An 18,552-nucleotide genomic window follows, 5' to 3' on the forward strand; every position below is an offset into this window, starting at 1 on the left:
TCTACAAAGGAGACTGCTTACAAATCACTCATGTTGCCCATTCTAAGATATTGCTCAAGTGTGTAGGATCTGTACCAGATAGGACTAACAAGCAGCACAAATGATCACAAGTCTAAACAGTAGGAGATTGTCATAGAGATGCTGGATAAACTGAACTGGAGGCCTCTTGAAGATAGACATAAACTATTCTGAGAGTCTACTAAAAAAGTTTTAAGAAATGGCTTTAAATGATGACTCTAGGAACATACTTCATCCCCCTATGTATCACTCACATAAGGACCATGATGGCAAGATTAGAATAATTACAGCAAATACAGAGGCATTCAGATAATCATTCTTCCCATGCTCCATATGTGATTGGAACAGGAAGAAACCCTAGTAACTGGGACAATGAGATGTGCTCTCTGCAATGCATTTTATGGTGCTTTGCAGAGTATAGATGTAGATGTAGACATACCAGTACTATTAAATAATGATAAAAATAAGTATGTTAATACACAGTATGCAGATACTAATACTTATTTCAGCTTTGATTATGTTACACGCAAAGTCAGCAAACAGTTGGATAATTTGTATTTTGGACACAAGAAGCATTTACTTCAAACAAGAAAACATTATTACATTAAATTTATGTTTAGCATTGTGAAGAAAACTGATAACCTGAAGTATATGTTATAAAGTGAGAGTAGTTACTATAGTTGTGCAAAATATTGTTTACTTATTACTATCAGAAACAATTTGGGAATTTGAGACAGAGGACCTCCATGGTGCTTTATCTCATGGCCAGGAAGGTGGGCAGATATACCCAATGGCCTCATGCAAGTGTATAGAATACACACCAACAGTGGCAAGAAATATTACAGAATTTGACATAAACATAAAATCATATTGTGAAAATAATAATAATAATACATAGAATGATGTGACAAAGAAATCTGTACCAAGTGATCATTGCACTAATAATTTCATGGTCTTCAAACTATAGTTCATCAAAAGAAGAGGATAAACATTTGACAGTGTAATGATTTAAGAAAATATTTTTACAGGGTTTCCATAAAAGTCACATCTGCTTTTTCTTTTAACCAAAGGGGTTGCTATAGAACAAAAATGAGAAGTCAATTAGGTAACCACTGTGGGAAAAGTATGTCTACTAGTACCTTAATATTTACTCAGTACAGAGTATTAGTTGTTTTTTCTCAGCATCTAACAGCCTTTCCATAAAAACATCACATAATATACTATGTGATGTTTTCTACCTCATCAGGCCTGACAACCATCCCTGCGAACTGTTCATCCTTGTCAGGTGTACTTTCAAACCACTCACAGTACTCCATCCATCAATCTGGGTCACCTCTGTTCATACCATGCAGCCATCTTGGAATGTACGCTTTCCACTTTGCAGCTTCGGAATTCATCATACAGTTCATCGGCTTACCTCCCTTTCATGTGCAGCCTACTTCACAGAGTTTTAGGTGATCTAGTAAAATGTTGCAACACAGCAGTGCTGGAAGCTGGACTTGTTGGTGTTTTTAGTCAAGCAGATCTTTCCTTATGCACTTCCTAAATGGTACTGTTGGCTTCAAATTTATCTAGAATATAATAAATTGTTGCACATGTTGGTGGCTGAGATTCATACACATTATGCTATTGCCATTGTACCTCCATCATGTTCTCATACATCCAGTACCACTTTAATATGGTCTTCCACTGCTCAAACAACAATCTTACTTCATTCATTGTTGCACTGTCATTTACTGGAAAGTGTGTACCAAGATCTGTTGAGAAAACAATGGCCTACACAACCATGCAAAATTGCAACGGTATGTTTTTTGTTCTGAAGATATTAACCATCAAAGAGTGTCTACATTTTTCTGGACCCCTCTGTATAAAAGATATGGAAATGTACAAGCATTCCTACTCATCCCATCCACTAAGTCTCTCCTCATCCAGGGTTCTGAGTGACTTTTCTGTTATGCTCCCCATTTCCTAAACCTTAACAGTCCTTTTCCTTTATTCCTTTGCCTTTTCCTTCCCTTAAACTATTTCACTAGAAGAAGGAACCACTGGTCTTGAAAGCTTGTGCATTTTGATATCTTTTATATGTGTTATCTCCCGCTTCCACTTGGTGACTAGATTTTTTATCTGTATCTATTTTATTAATACAGGGTGTCCCTCTTAAGAGTTCCTAGGTGCATTTTCTCTGGTATATTGTTTTTGCAACATGTAGCTGGGGTCAGCCAAAACAGATGCTGCTCATCATGTCTTTCATGTGATGCCCAGTGTTGATGTAAAGCATCAGTTTGTTTCCTGCTACAAACAGAAATGATTTTTAAAGTCAATTTTTACATGCTCATTCTACAGAGTGATCCCAAATTAGACTAGTATGATATTCATTTTACCATTACATATTAACTGGGACAGTAAGACATGAAGAATACCAAGTACTCAATTAGTGACAGGACCACCCTGTCCCCTGCTGATTGCTACCAACATGCAGAAGTGTGCTGCTCAGTCATAGCTGGAGTTCTGTGTATCCCTCGGGTTTTACTGTTCCTGTTAATACATATCGGTAAAACAAATATAACACTAGACTAATCCGGTAGTGCGCTATCAAATGGGCATGTAAAACCCCAATTTAAAAATCATTGTATTTGAAATGGGAAGCAAGCCAATGCATTCCATCGATGCTGGGCATTGTGTGTAACATGTGGTAAGCAGGATTCATTTGGGCTGGTTCCAGCTATATATTGCATAAACAAAATTGCAAATATCTGACAAAACACTAGAGATTTGACAGAACTGTTTTGACATGCATGTGGTTATTTGACTTGTAAAGAAGCATAAAGAAAGTGATGATAATGAAAAATGATGTAACAAAAATTATTGCATAAGCTTACCTGATATGGTCTGAACTTGTAGCTTTTAAGAATCATAGCAATGTCTTGAGTGGAAGGATATTTAATAAATGAAAAGGCTGCAAATGAAAAAGATGATCTCTGTTATAGTATTTAATGTTTGAATTATAATTATTTAAGAAAGAGTAACATGCTTTGACAGAAGTGTTTTAATTGACATGTATATTGTTATTTGACTTGAAAAGAAGTGTAAACAGTGATCATAATGACAAATGATAACACAAAAACATTAACACATATACTTACATTAGTTTTACAGGTAACTCTAAAATATTTCTGTTTGCTGATGACACTAGCTTGGTAGTAAAGGACAACATTGGCTTGGTTTCAAATAGTGCAGTACATGACCCAAGTTCATGGCTTGTAGAAAATAAACTAATGCTAAAATAACAGTAAGACTCAGTTTTTACAGTTTCTAACAAACAATTCAACAAAACCTGACGTTTTAATTTCACAAAATGGGCATATGATTAGTGAAACTGAACAGTTCAAATTTCTAGTTGTTCAGGTAGATAGTAAGCTGTTATGGAAAGCCCATGTTCAGGATATTGTTCAAAGACTTAATACTGCCATTTTTACTATTCGAACAGTATCAGAAGTGAGTGATCTTTCTACATGAAAATTAATCTACTTTGCTTATTTTCATTCACTTATGTTGTATGGTTTTGTATTTTGGTGTAACTCTTCCCATTCTAAAATGATATTTTTGGCTCAGAAATGGGTGGTTTGGGCAATAAGAGGTGTAAGTTCACAAACGTCTTGTTGACCCCTGTTCACGTGTCTGGGTATTTTGACATTGGCCTCTCAAAATATATTCCTTACTGTCATTTCTTGTTAACAATATTAGCTTATTCCCAAGAATAAGCAGCTTTTACTTGGTTAATACTCAGCAGAAAATCAAACCTGCATTTGGATTGGACTTCCTTAACTCTTGTACAAAAAGGTGTGCAGTATGCTGCTCCATCCATCTTTAATAAGCTACCACTCAAATTCAAAAATCTTAGCAGTAATCCACGCACTTTCAAATCAAAACTGAAGAGTTTCCTCATGGGTCACTCGTTCTATTCTGTTGAGGAGTTCCTTGAATAATGAAGCTGATTCTTATTGTATTGTTGATTGTGTTTACTTAAACTTATGGACTAACTTTTTTTGGGTTCATAAACATTTATTTTTATCTGTTATTACTTTTATGTTGTAATTTCATGTACTGACACGCTCCATGGCCTTGGAGATTTGCTCCTCAATTTGGTCCTAGGGAACATGATGTGTGAATAAATAAATACATGATGGAACATGAACTTGTAGCTTTTAAAAAGCAAAGCAAAATTATAAGAATGTTTTGAGAAGGATATATGAAAAGGATGTGAATGAAAAGATGATCTCCATTATAATATTTAATGTTTACATTAGAATTACTTAGGGAAGAGTAAAATGCATACACATTTATGTGGAGACAGAATTTTTGCATAGTTAAATTCAAGTTTTTTACCTAAGAGTCAGGGGCTACATGTTTCTACCCCCTCTGTCATAACATCTCCTCCCAAATCTCATCTACCTTCTTTATTTGTTGCCGTCTGCCAATACATCTGCCTGTCTTTCCCCACTTCTGTCCTTTTTCCCCCACCTCCTGACGCTGTACCTGTTGGCATTCTAGTCCCTGCACACTCCACCAGACAGCATTTGTCTCTCTCCTCACCCCTACATGAGTACCTCTTCCCCACCCATTCTGGATTGCTGCTTGCATCCCATGTGGTAGTTGTATTTGACCCAAGATGCTGTAGTTGATAGTCATATGTGCTTCCTTGTGTTTATGAATGGTGTTTGTCTTACTGACAAAGGCTGTGATCGAAAGCTTTATGTAAATGCCTTTTAATTGTGCCTGTCTGCAACTTAAGGTGTCTTCTTTATTGTAAGTTGCCGTCTGTCTTTTTATGTAAATGGAAGGGAATCACCCCTGTCAGCTGCAGCAGGACATAAAATGGAATCAGCAGTGACAAGCAAAAATGTGTCCAAAAGAACAGACACCACACTTTCATATAATTGATAAGCCTAGCTGAGCAGTGGATCCACCTTCTACAGTCCAGATGCACAAATACATCGGACCTCCTGTGGGAATCTCTGAGTAGCGAATGGGAGTATAATGGATAGGGACTGCAGATAGGTGGCACTTGGTGGGAGTGTGGATTGGCCATGAGGCATGTTGAGATAGTTCGTATAGTTGTGATAATGGTGGTTTCTGGTTCAAATCCTGGTCCAGTACACATTTTTACTCATCGCTGCTCATTCCACTTAATGTCCTACTGCAGCTGACAGCAGCGATCCCCCTTCAAATTTACATATAATGTTTCACAGCTGTGGATTCTGCATGGTGTCTGTTCTTTCAGACATGTCCAAAAGAATTGACACCGCACATTCATATAATCTGTCTTTTCCTACATTGTTGATATTCCTATCTTGAGTGTCCATTGTTTCACTACCTGTATTTTGACAGTTCCCATCCTTTCCATGTCAAACATTCCTTCCCATGCAGCCTTGGCATTCAAGGCAAATATTTTTTGGATGCAGACTATTTGTAGCAATACACCACCACTCTCACCTCAGCCTTCTCTGGACATAATTAGCCCACCAGTCCAGTTCAAAAGCAGATTTCCCGGGCTGTCACATCCAATCCTGGTACTGCTGATCCCTCCAAAAACCAACTTAAGAGCACACCATTTGTCACTTAGTATTATCCTGGTTGTGAATGTATTAATCAGCTACTTCAACAAGGCCATGACTTTCTAAATCAAGCCCTGAAATGAGATACATTCTGTCTAAGATTTTGCCCATCACACCTAGAATAGCTTTTGTCACCCTCCCAATCTCCACAGTATCCTTGTCAAACCCTATGCTGCTGCTGCACCCCCACCCTATGGCTCTTACCCAGAGATCCCCCACTGCAAGACCCTCCCACCACCATCTATACCAGCCCTGTAACTGGAAAAACATATACTATCGAAGGGAGAGCCATCTGTGAAACAACACACATCATGTACCAGCTATTATGTAAACTCTGTTCCGCCTCTTACATTGGCATACCTACCACAAATTTATCAGTTAGGATGCTACATGCTCTACAACCTGACCTTAGCACCCTTCTATCACATGCACCATCTAGATTCTTCCCCCAAACAACAGTTTCTCAGAACTCCAGAGGTGGGAACTAGTGCTACAGTATGCCCTTGGTTCTTGCCACCCACCTGGCCTTAATGAAAGTTTTTTTTTCCATATCAGCATTTCTTCATAGTAAGTACTCCTTTCTTCACTCTGTTTAAGTTTCCTATATCTTTCATTTTCTGACTTGTCTATTTTTTGTCAACCCCTTCCCATCTCTGTTCGATGTATTAACTTGTGCATGCTGTTTTGGCAGTAATCTCTGTCTTGCATGTTACACTGTCTTCCACCTTTAAGCTCTCAAGTTTTCAAGTATCATCTGGTGCAGTACCAACAATCAGTGTTTTCTTCTCATCCTGTCTGGTAAGTCTCCCCTGACCTGGGGTTCTGTGTGACTTTTATGAACTGTAGCCCTTTTCTTAAACCTCTCCAGTTCCTTTTCCTTCACCCCTCTTCTGTCCCGTTCAACCCTTCTACTGGAAGACGGAGCCACTGGCTCCAGAAGCTTGCATAAGTAAAACCTTTTTTATATGTTTGAGCTCCTGCCACGGCTTGGTGAGTAGATTTTTTGTCTATCTAATTACAGAATTAATCATGTAACTTTAGATTTTCAAGGTGATGATTAAAACTTTATTGCTGTGGCTCATAGATATTTGTACAAAACCTCCCTTGATATGAGCACAAATCATTCTTTGCATGCACATCCCACAGTGTGGTGCCCAGAGTAAAGTTAAGACTAGTCCAGAACATGTTCACAAATGGAACAACTACGAAGATGGTAATGCACTATTTCACACAGGAAATTGCAAGTGTATAACTTGTGGAATGGAGGCCAAGATTATTGGAAGCAATGTAAAAATACTCCTAGTCATATCCAGATTGAAATTAAAGTCCTCGGTGAAATTAGCAATGCAATTTCTGTCAAGAACAACAGACACCACACATACATAAATACGTATGGCTCGATATTCATTGAGCTCATCAGTGCAGATTCATTCTCTCTCCTGAACTCTTGCAGGAATCCAGTTTGATGCAGTGAGGAGGAGGAGGATATTAATGTTTAACGTCCCGTCGACAACGTGGTCATTAGAGACGGAGCGCAAGCTCGGGTGAGGGAAGGATGGGGAAGGAAATCGGCCGTGCCCTTTCAAAGGAACCATCCCGGCATTTGCCTGAAGCGATTTAGGGAAATCACGGAAAACCTAAATCAGGATGGCCGGAGACGGGATTGAACCGTCGTCCTCCCGAATGCGAGTCCAGTGTGCTAACCACTGCGCCACCTCGCTCGGTGATGCAGTGAGCAATGACTGTGGTGGACTGGTGGCACTGCAGAAGTAGTGTGCGACAAGTTGTGAATTTATGTTGGAAAGAAAGCAGGCTCAGACAGCCAAAGTTGTTAAGGCGAATGCTTGCAGAAAGGGAGGAATCTGGGTTCGAGTTCCAGTTCCAGTCCGGCATAAATTTTAACTTGTCACTATTGAATTCATTAAAGTACCCAGTTGCAGCCAATGTCAGTATTTATTTCATTTCATTCTCTATATGTATGACAGTGGGATCAAGAATGTGTCTGCCCCTTCGGACAAGTCTAAAAGAACAGACACCATATATATATATATATTTTCAGCTACTTTTCAAGTCCAAGCAGAAACATTTAAGAAAACAACTGGTGTATGCAAACTAAGCACTACTGCTAGCTGCTGTTCAGTCATTGACCAAAGCACTATTAACAAGATGTATTCTGTTATGACATATAAATTGTGGATTTGGGAGATTTTGTGGTAGAATGATTTGTAGTTATATCTGAATTATTTGACAATGTCCAAAGATTACCACTTTTTTGCTAGAATTGGATCATCCAGCCACAGAAATTAATGGAATTTCCCCCACACAGTCTGCAATATATTTCTGGAGCACTCTTCTCCACAGCACAGAGATCATGCTAACTTTGCGATGCGCTCCTTTTTTGATGTAAGTACACACTTTCACACACAACAACATAGACATCCAAATACACCCAAACGTATCCACCCATGATGTCATTGACACTGATTGTTTATGAATGGCTGGGGGGATGCATGCAGTTATATATACATTGTGTGTGAGAGAATATGTTCTTACATCAGGAAAAGAGGGGTAGCACAAAAGTTAGTAACATCTTCCTGCTTTTGCATGTCTTTGCACAATGCTTCCATCAGTAACATGTGAATAATTGCCTTTCCTCATTTTTATATCTTTGCCTTACTCATGATGCCATTTCAATTTCATTTGAAGTGTAATTTGGCCTGTGTTCCTGTTATGTCATATGTATCTGTTTCGTCAAGTGTTAACTCATAAGATATACTTCTAAAGAATTTTAAACATTGTGTAATAGACAAGTATCACCTGAACTTTCTGAACACAGAACACTGTACTTTTTCAGATTCAGAGAGCTAAAAAAAAAAGAAGAAGAAGAAGAAGAAGAAAAAGAACACACACACACACACACATTGGGATATTTATACACCAATGTGTATTGTGCATTATAATATGATGTTCTATATTATTTCAGTTGTTAATGATTGTTTTATTTGTTGCAGTTGACTCTTTTATAATAAATGGTGGTGAGCGTTATGATTTTGTGATTGAGGCTAATCAGGCACCAGGAAACTATTGGATGAGATTCCGTGGAATGGGCTCCTGCCACAAAACCGATGAATATTCTGGCAAGTTTGTTGAAGCTCATGCAGAGGCTGTACTACATTATGATGATGCATCTGTGACCACAACACTACCTGATGGAATTCCTACTTATGAAGAAGGCTATGCCTCTGGAGTGGTTAGTTTCCTTTGTCATCATGATTAGCATAATCATCATTATTATTCTTGCTGAACAAGAAGCAGTTAACTCTTTGAACAAAAATATATGCTCTTCAGATGGACTCATAACTACATCTGCTTTAAGTTTCTTCCTTTCTTTTACATTTTTTCCTTCTTCAAATGACAATATGAATTGTACATATCAGATATGTGGTAAAGCTTTATCTTTGCATCTACAAGACAGGAAACCACTAGTGCAGTGCTGTTGTTCCTCCCCTACAGCTATTTAGGTAAAATAACGGAAGAGACATCATGGCAAAATTGGAAGGATATGAGTGTAAATGATTTAAGGGGTTAAAGGTAATAACTCTCTGAATAATAGAGGAACTGAGTTGTCAAAAGACCCTTAAACAAGACTGAGAATACATGAAGTCATTTTGTTTATGTTGCTTCTCATCTACATTCACAATTTTACAAGTAATATGGAAGTTTTACTATCATATGAGACTGTATAAAGACTTATTTGTACCATAAGTGCTTTGCTTTATTTAAAACATCATCAGTGGTCGCCGATGTCATTTTATTTGTATAAGTACCTGCAACTGGGACTCGTGCTGGATCCCCCATTTACGTTCGATGTTGAGGTGCTATTCCAGAACATGGAGAGCCTTGGCAATTCTGTTCATGTGAAAGGGGAATTTAAAGTAGACTGCGGTGGCAATGAGAATTTGGATCAAGGACAGAGGCATGCCAGAGTAATCCATGCAGTTGTGTGAACCACTGTGCCAAGGTGACTTAGTGGCTACTGCACCTACCTAGTAAGCAGGAGATCCAGGTTCAATTCTCGGTCTTGATACAAATTTTTACTTGCTGCTTCAGTCTGTATACATAAAATCATATCTGTAGGAGACCAGTAAAGTCTCTGAAAGTGTGTTATTTCATTTGTATAAATACGTACTCCTGGGATTCAGGCTCATTCGATGCTGTTCCAGAACACAGAGAGCCTCTGGAATTTTGTTCATGTGAAAGATGGAATTTAAAGTAGATGGCGGTGGCAATGAGAATTTGGATCGAGGACAGTTGGGTTCCAGGGTAATCTGTGCAGTTGTGTGAATTTCTGTGCCAAGGTGGTTTAGTGGCTAGCATGGCTACCTACCAGGCAGGAGACCTGGGTTCAGTTTCCAGTGTTGGTACAAATTTTCATTCGCCACTTCAGACTATATATGCAAAATCATATCTGTATGAGATCAGTAAACTTTCTGCTTTGGGTTTCAGTCAGCTCTCAGTCTCAAGAATAATTTGAATGCAATAAATTTCCTGGGTCGGGTTGGGGGGCTGTTTTGGGGGAGGAGACCAGACAGCAAGGTCATTGGTCTCATTGGATTAGGGAAGGATGAGGAAGGAAGTCGGCCGTGCCCTTTGAAAGGAACCATCCCGGCATTCACCTGCAGTGATTTAGGGAAATCACGGAAAACCTAAATCAGGATGACCGGGTGCGGGATTGAACCATCGTCCTCCTGAATGCGAGTCCAGTGTGCTAACCACTGCGCCACCTCGCTCGGTAAATTTCCTGGAGGGAGGTAAATTTTTTGAACTTTGTTATGAATACTTTGACAGTTTATTGATAAAATTTTGACAATTGAAGTGTCTTTACTCCGAATGTGGTCTGATTTCACCATATGCATGTTGGCTAGTGAGTGTTCCTCAGAGTACCTCAAACTACTGCCTAACCTAAAAAACTCCAATGTGCACTCCACAAGTACTTTGTTAACCAAGTAATTGCTTCCTTTGTGTAGTGCAACCCTAACCTATCAAGGGGGGTCCCTACAACTCTCCACCTGATTATGTAGGTCCAGAAATCTGCAGCCAAGACCATCACAGAGTTCACAGAGCATTCAGCTGAGACCCTCCTCTCGGTTCCAAACCAAAAGACCCCACTGAACTCTGGGAACAATGCTGAAAACTGTGAGCTCAACTTGCAGCTTGCTTGAGTGGCAGGCAGCCTTCACCACTTCTGCCAGCCACCTTTATGAATTGAAGATGGCCTCAGAACCCAAGTAACATGCTTCATTGGTGCTTACATGAGACACAACTTTTAGACAACTGCACACTGCATGCTTGATAGCTGCAGGCAAAGCCTTCTCCACATCTCACATAAAGATTCCTGGCATACATACCAAGTGTACATTGGCTTTCTTTCTGGTGCTCTATACTATTTCCCTAAGAGGCTTCATCACATGCCTAACACTGGAGTTTCTGGTAACTGACAAACCCCTCCCCCTGGGTTGCTGCTTGGGTCCTCCTGAAGGAATGGCCACCTGTCCACTCATAGGATGAGTGGGCAAGTCCAGATGGCTAGTCTTCACATTGCCCCTTCACCTCAAGCGACACAAATTCATTACCAGCTGCCACTCACCCTGAGATGATGGCAGATCTCCCTATGTTGTGTCCACTGGAAAGTGCTTCAGCAGCAGAATTTGTGGTTGAAACACGTAACTTCTGAGGTGTCCTATGTGGCATGTTAGATGCAACAGCCTGAAGATGGCTGACCACAGCCAATAGCGCATACAGCTGTTTGTGAACTGTGGCCAGCTTCTCCTGCATCTGTGCTCAGCATTCGCATGTCATACCCATCCCAAAATACTAAGAAAACATGGGAAAACCTAAATACATATCTTTCTGCTCTGCAGATGTGAAGCAGCAACAGTTGGAAACTAACTATAAACAAATAGTTGCTGGCTCTTCAGAACACACAAACGACTAGCAGCTGTGCTACATACTGCCTGAATTTACATTTTACAGTTACAAAATGTGAGGTTTCACCTCCTAAATAGAAAACATGCATGGAATTTAAGGATTAAACTATAAGGAATCCGAGAAAAAGTTAAATACATAACTTGTTGCTCTGCAAGTGTGTAACAGTGTTGAGTGACAACTACAGTTCATCATGAGGTTTCAGGATAGCAGCCAAATTACATCTACATTTTGCAAGACATTGACACAACTTGTCTGCAATCCAGAAATCTTATGGCATACTTGCTATGATAGGAAAACTTCAAGAGTCACAACTACTGTACAACTAAAACCTCAAAATGTGATTTTATATGTATCTCAGTGACATCTATAATTGCATAGTAGGATTTTAGTCTTTTATTAATGTAAAAGGATATACTACAGTTACAAAATGCAAGATTACACCTCCTAAATAGAAAAACGTGCATGGAATTTAAGAATTAGACTATAAGGAAACAGAGAAAAAGTTGAATACATAACTTGTTGCTCAGCATCTACACTCCTGGAAATTGAAATAAGAACACCGTGAATTCATTGTCCCAGGATGGGGAAACTTTATTGACACATTCCTGGGGTCAGATACATCACATGATCACACTGACAGAACCACAGGCACATAGACACAGGCAACAGAGCATGCGCAATGTCGGCACTAGTACAGTGTATATCCACCTTTCGCAGCAATGCAGGCTGCTATTCTCCCATGGAGACGATCATAGAGATGCTGGATGTAGTCCTGTGGAACGGCTTGCCATGCCATTTCCACCTGGCGCCTCAGTTGGACCAGCGTTCGTGCTGGACGTGCAGACCGCGTGAGACGACGCTTCATCCAGTCCCAAACATGCTCAATGGGGGACAGATCCGGAGATCTTGCTGGCCAGGGTAGTTGACTTACACCTTCTAGAGCACGTTGGGTGGCACGGGATACATGCGGACGTGCATTGTCCTGTTGGAACAGCAAGTTCCCTTGCCGGTCTAGGAATGGTAGAACGATGGGTTCGATGACGGTTTGGATGTACCGTGCACTATTCAGTGTCCCCTCGACGATCACCAGTGGTGTACGGCCAGTGTAGGAGATCGCTCCCCACACCATGATGCCGGGTGTTGGCCCTGTGTGCCTCGGTCGTATGCAGTCCTGATTGTGGCGCTCACCTGCACGGCGCCAAACACGCATACGACCATCATTGGCACCAAGGCAGAAGCGACTCTCATCGCCGAAGATGACACGTCTCCATTCGTCCCTCCATTCACGCCTGTCGCGACACCACTGGAGGCGGGCTGCACGATGTTGGGGCGTGAGCGGAAGACGGCCTAACGGTGTGCGGGACCGTAGCCCAGCTTCATGGAGACGGTTGCGAATGGTCCTCGCCGATACCCCAGGAGCAACAGTGTCCCTAATTTGCTGGCAAGTGGCGGTGCGGTCCCCTACGGCACTGCGTAGGATCCTACGGTCTTGGCGTGCATCCGTGCGTCGCTGCGGTCCGGTCCCAGGTCGACGGGCACGTGCACCTTCTGCCGACCACTGGCGAATACATCGATGTACTGTGGAGACCTCACGCCCCACGTATTGAGCAATTCGGCGGTACGTCCACCCGGCCTCCCGCATGCCCACTATACGCCCTCGCTCAAAGTCCGTCAACTGCACATACGGTTCACGTCCACCCTGTCGCGGCATGCTACCAGTGTTAAAGACTGCGATGGAGCTCCGTATGCCACGGCAAACTGGCTGACACTGACGGCGGCGGTGCACAAATGCTGCGCAGCTAGCGCCATTCGACGGCCAACACCGCGGTTCCTGGTGTGTCCGCTGTGCCGTGCATGTGATCATTGCTTGTACAGCCCTCTCGCAGTGTCTGGAGCAAGTATGGTGGGTCTGACACACCGGTGTCAATGTGTTCTTTTTTCCATTTCCAGGAGTGTATTTCAATTTTAGTTTACAATAACTTGCTTTATTCAACACAGTTGATTTTAAGTCTCCATGGTGACTTAAAAAAGAAGAGTTTCATATGACAGCCTTATGGTTTAAATTTGAGTTACTCCTCGAGGATCTAGAGATAATTATTTTCATTTATTTTTTCAGCTTTTCAATCCAGTTCAGGAAATGAACCCTGACTACCTTGAAAATAGAACTATTATTAGAGTTTCTGATCTTAAAAACATGGATATTGATTCTGCAGTGGATGTTAGTGGAACTCCAGATAAAATAGTGTACCTTGGCTTTTACTCCAAATCATACGGTGAGTTTCAAGTATCTATTTCAATTAATGAAAGGTAGATTTGAAAAAATCTATATTTTATCTGAATTGCAAAATAATTGTCATCATATCTCATATTTTAGACCCTTTCACTGTCATGTATTGGCTTCATTTCTGATGTTGTGAAAACTTTTGAGGATGAGAGAAATCATTTTACTTTGTTTAGAAAACAAATGATTTTTTTTTTTTTTTTTGCTGGGATGAGTAGTGGGCTACATAAGAGGCATGAGACAGGGAGGGGGGAGAAGAATAGCAGGGGGATGGGGAAAGATGCTAGACTGTGGGAGTATGTACAGATGGGATAGCAAGCTGCTATGTGCAGCATTAGGTGGCTTTATGGGGGGGAGGAAAGAAGACAAAAGTAGATAAGGGGAAAGGACTATCAGGGCTAAAGCAGCAGCAGGGAAGAGGATAGGCATGTGGAGGATAGGGACTAGTGAAAGTTGAGGCCAGGGGGGTTATAGGAACAAACTGTATGTTGCAGGGAGAGTTCCTACCTGCGCATTCAGGAAAGCTGAGGAAGAATCCAGGTAACAATCTGGGTTATTCCCACAAACACCAATTTCTCAGAAGAATCCTGCAATAAGCAAAGCCCAGAATCCATCTGCTAATGCCAGAGATATTTTGAGATACTGTGAAATAAGTCTGATCCACATTTTGTACACAAATACGTTTCATCCATATCCTGTGTCACTGCAATGGCTGAGGCAGGTTGCACATAAGAGTCAGTTTAGTGTGAACAGCTATGGGAATTTATTAGGGTTTTACATCAGTGAGGAAAACTCAGCAGGTAACAGATGCACACAGTTTCTTATAAAAATCGGAATTGCTCTCCTAGAGGTAGTTTCACTTGAAATACATAGGTGCATTGGCAAGGGCGATTCTTGAAGTCGGTTAAGGGCAGGGGCTAATGGAAAGGGAGGGGGGGGGGGGGGGGAAGGGATGGGGGGGGGGGTTGTTGGAATGGAATATGGCTCAACAAAAGGAGAGTTGGGGTCCTTTACTGACAAATTGGTAAAATTTGGTGTTGCTTAAAGTAGTTTTCTGTAACTGTTTTGGAGTTTGCTGTAAAAAATGTGTATTAATAAATAATAAGATGCCTATTTGAAGTTAAATGAAATTTGCTGGTTTAGGTAGTAAACTATTTGCAGCTCTTATTCTTTTTTTAAAAAGTGTTTGGAATAGATTACGACCTATATTGCTACATAATTATAAAAAAAAGATTGAATCTGTTGGAGTAATATATTCGCTGATTTCTGAAGTCATTTTATCCAGTGTAATATGATACTCCATGGGGGGGGGGGGGGGGGGGGGGGCGGACTGTAGGCCCCATAGCCCCCCGCCCCCCCCCCCTTGCCACCGGCCCTGTGTATTGGGTGCCCAGTTCACTGTGAGTTTGTGACTAGACAACTGCTTGTCAATGTCAGTACTAGTCTCTGGATAGGACATTATCAGGCGATGTGCATATTTGCCTCATTTTACCTCACTGGAATTCTTTTCTTTGGCATAATTTCAAATATGAATCTATGCACAAGTACTGCAAATTCTAACCAATTCAAACGGTGTGCTGTTGAAATAGTTTTCTGCCTAGAAACTCCAGTAGTAGTGACTGCAAATGTATATTGTGGCAGATAATAGTAATTTTGAGCACTCGATGACATTATGGAAGTGGTTGTGGTTTCCCTTTTTGCTGCTGTTGTTGTTGTTGTTGTTGTTGTTGTTGTCGTCGTACTGTTACAATGTAAATCTATATCTTTAAATAAAAGTTTTATTATTTATTTTTAGGTTATTATTTAAAAATCTTTATACATCAAATTGCAAGTCCTTAACAAAGCGTATTCCGGGACTACTGTACCAGTTTAGTTTTTGCGCCACATTGAAGATGATTGATGCAGATATTAGTGTCAGGTACTTGAGAAAGAGCTGAAACTGCTAAAATTGAACGTAATTTGCAGCCAAGTTAAATACTCTTTTAATAATAATAATCATAAATTTCTATAGCAAAAATTGTGTCCAGTAGTTTGTTGCATCTTTCTATAAGAAGGGTATCACAAGTGGTGCAGAAAAATGCCATCCATATCATTGACTCTACTTGTTACAGAATCTTAGAATGCATTCAAGCTAACCACAGTGAGCTATCTGGAAAAGGATTACCTCCCCCATACCAACCCTAATGCATTCCAAACTCATCAGTCATGATAAATGCAGCTTGCACTTTTTTGAAAGCCTTGGATCAAGGCAGACAGGTAGACACAGTATTTCTTGATTTCTTAAAAGCATTTAACTCAGTAACACATCAATGTACATAATGAAAGAATGGTCATATGGTTTAGAAAGTGAAATTTATGAATGCATTGAAGAGTTCTTGGTAGAGAAGACACAGCCTGTTGTAGTGGATGCAGAGTCACAGATGTTAAATCACCTTCAGGTGTTCCCCAGAAATGTATGATGGGGCTCTTCACTTTTTATGTTAATAACCTAGCAGACAATATTAATAGCAGACTCAGACTTTTTGCAGATAATGCAGTTATTCATAAACAAGTACTGTCTGAAAAAGTTTCACAAATATTGTCATATCTTGATAAGATTTAAATGTTATGTGGCGATTGGCAGCTCACTTTAAACTGTCATAAATATAAAAGTGATCACTGCACAAAATGAAAAAAGTACAGTACCCCATTATTGCAAAATCAGTGAGTTACAATTGGGATTACTGGATCAGTCAACTCATATAAAAACCTGAGAGTTTCAATTTGTTGAGATATGATGAGATAGAGTGATGACATAAGTGTGGTCATAGGTAAAGCATGTGGCAGCCTTTTGTTAACAGTGAGCTGTTAAAAAAATATAGTCAGTGTGGAAAGGAAATTGCTTACAAAACACATGTGCAATCCATCCTAGAATATTGCTCAAGGTTATGGGACACTTACCAAATACGACTGTCAGGAGATATTGAATATATAAAGGAAGCCAGCGCATATGGTTGTAGGTTTGTGGACCCATTCGAGAGAATCACAGAAATCATGAAAGTCCTATACTGTCAGATGCTTGAAGATATGTCACCCATCCTATGAAAGTCTGGTTAAAAAGTTTCAAGAACAACTGTTAAGTTGGGAATCTAGGAACCCCCTAATACAGCTCCTGTAAGGAACATTAACACAATATTAGAGTAATCATTATGCACAGAGAAACATTGAAGCAATTATTCTTCCCATGCTCTACACACAAATAGAATGTGAAGAAGCCTTAAAAAGTTACACAATGGGAAATAGTCTGTTTCATACATTTCACAGTGGTTTTCTGAATCTGCTGTAGATGCAGAATTTTCTTTTTTGTATATCCATTCAGTTTGTAACATTCTAACTTCTTCAGTGCTATGAAAAAAAAGGAAAAAAGAAAAAAAACTGCACAGCAAAATATGATTATTGTTAGTTTTGAATGAACATTCTCATCAATGTATTGAATTTTTATAATTACTCAGAAACTGCTGTGTAAAGCTGCAATCACTTTGTTGTTCAAAACAGAGAAATCTTAAGTTCTAAATAATACAAATTCTTCACAACCAGTCACTTTGTAGTCTATTAGCAACAGAAGACAGTAGATAATCTTATAAAAAAAATCTCTAATTAGCCCTGGGTTACTATCGATATTTTTGACTATCACAACTACTATTGTGGGGTCATTAGTGACCCAAAAATTATTAATATCTCCATTTACTTCGATTAATTTTTTTTGGTAATTGTTTTATACACATTCATTTCAACTTGTTTATAATTGCTTTAATCTAAATGTGAGGTATAAGAAAGACAAAAATTCATAAAAAACATGTTTATTTTAATGTCTACATTTTTTTCAATTCTCATTCCAGAGCTAATTTAAAAGTAACAAACTTTTTCATTTTAGTAGTAACTCTTCTTTTTTACTTCATCTGTCTAGTTGATTAAGGCCCAAATTAATCTCTGAAAGGGGAAATGTATTTTTTATGTATAGTATAGAAATTAACAGCCAATACTTCATGCTTAACAAAAATTTCAATTTCTAAAATATTGTTGTTCATGATATAGTTACTATTTGTTGCATTGTACACATAATATCTTCTGCTGACTGTGGTTTTTACAGACATATTTGTTGCATCTTGAACAAGTGACTAACACACATTTTTGTCATGATTTCTTGAACAAAAGTTACATCTTTGACACTTTGTAGGTCCACATGAGCTTGATGATTGGAACTCCTCTTCCAAACGAAATGCTGAGTTAATTAATGTTTTCAAACTTGTTGATGGAGTTGGTACAGTAGCATGTAGTTTCATGTGCTTTTCAGTTCAAGTTGTTGGTAATTCTTTCATAAATTGGCAATGTGACATCTTTGTGTTGGGATTGGAGTACTGCCATATTACGGAACTGTTGACAATAGCAATATCCATTGCAGCCCATCATATGCCTAATGGCCACCTTTTACATCTTCATCCACATTTATCTTCTGATCAAGAGCATCCACCCCCCCCCCCCCTCTCCCCTTTGTAGAACTGTAAAATAGAATACTACCAGGTTTACTACTCTGCTGATCAATGCGTTTGTCATGATGCATTTATGATAGCATGAATTCTGATTTACTTTTCTTGAGGACGTAGGAGCATA

General features: G+C 39.7%; 1 protein-coding gene across 1 annotated transcript in view; it reads left to right on the forward strand.

The window, feature by feature from the left end:
* LOC124776996 (laccase-9-like) overlaps positions 1 to 18,552 on the forward strand; it is a 162,524-nt gene that overhangs the window by 75,737 nt on the left and 68,235 nt on the right. The window contains exons 6-7 of the mRNA XM_047252244.1: positions 8,645 to 8,883; positions 13,738 to 13,894. Of these exons, the coding sequence (XP_047108200.1) occupies positions 8,645 to 8,883; positions 13,738 to 13,894 (396 nt within the window). The remainder of the gene's footprint in view (positions 1 to 8,644; positions 8,884 to 13,737; positions 13,895 to 18,552) is intronic.

This window comes from Schistocerca piceifrons, chromosome 2 (genome assembly GCF_021461385.2).
Source record: "Schistocerca piceifrons isolate TAMUIC-IGC-003096 chromosome 2, iqSchPice1.1, whole genome shotgun sequence".
Taxonomy (NCBI): Eukaryota; Metazoa; Arthropoda; class Insecta; order Orthoptera; family Acrididae; genus Schistocerca; species Schistocerca piceifrons.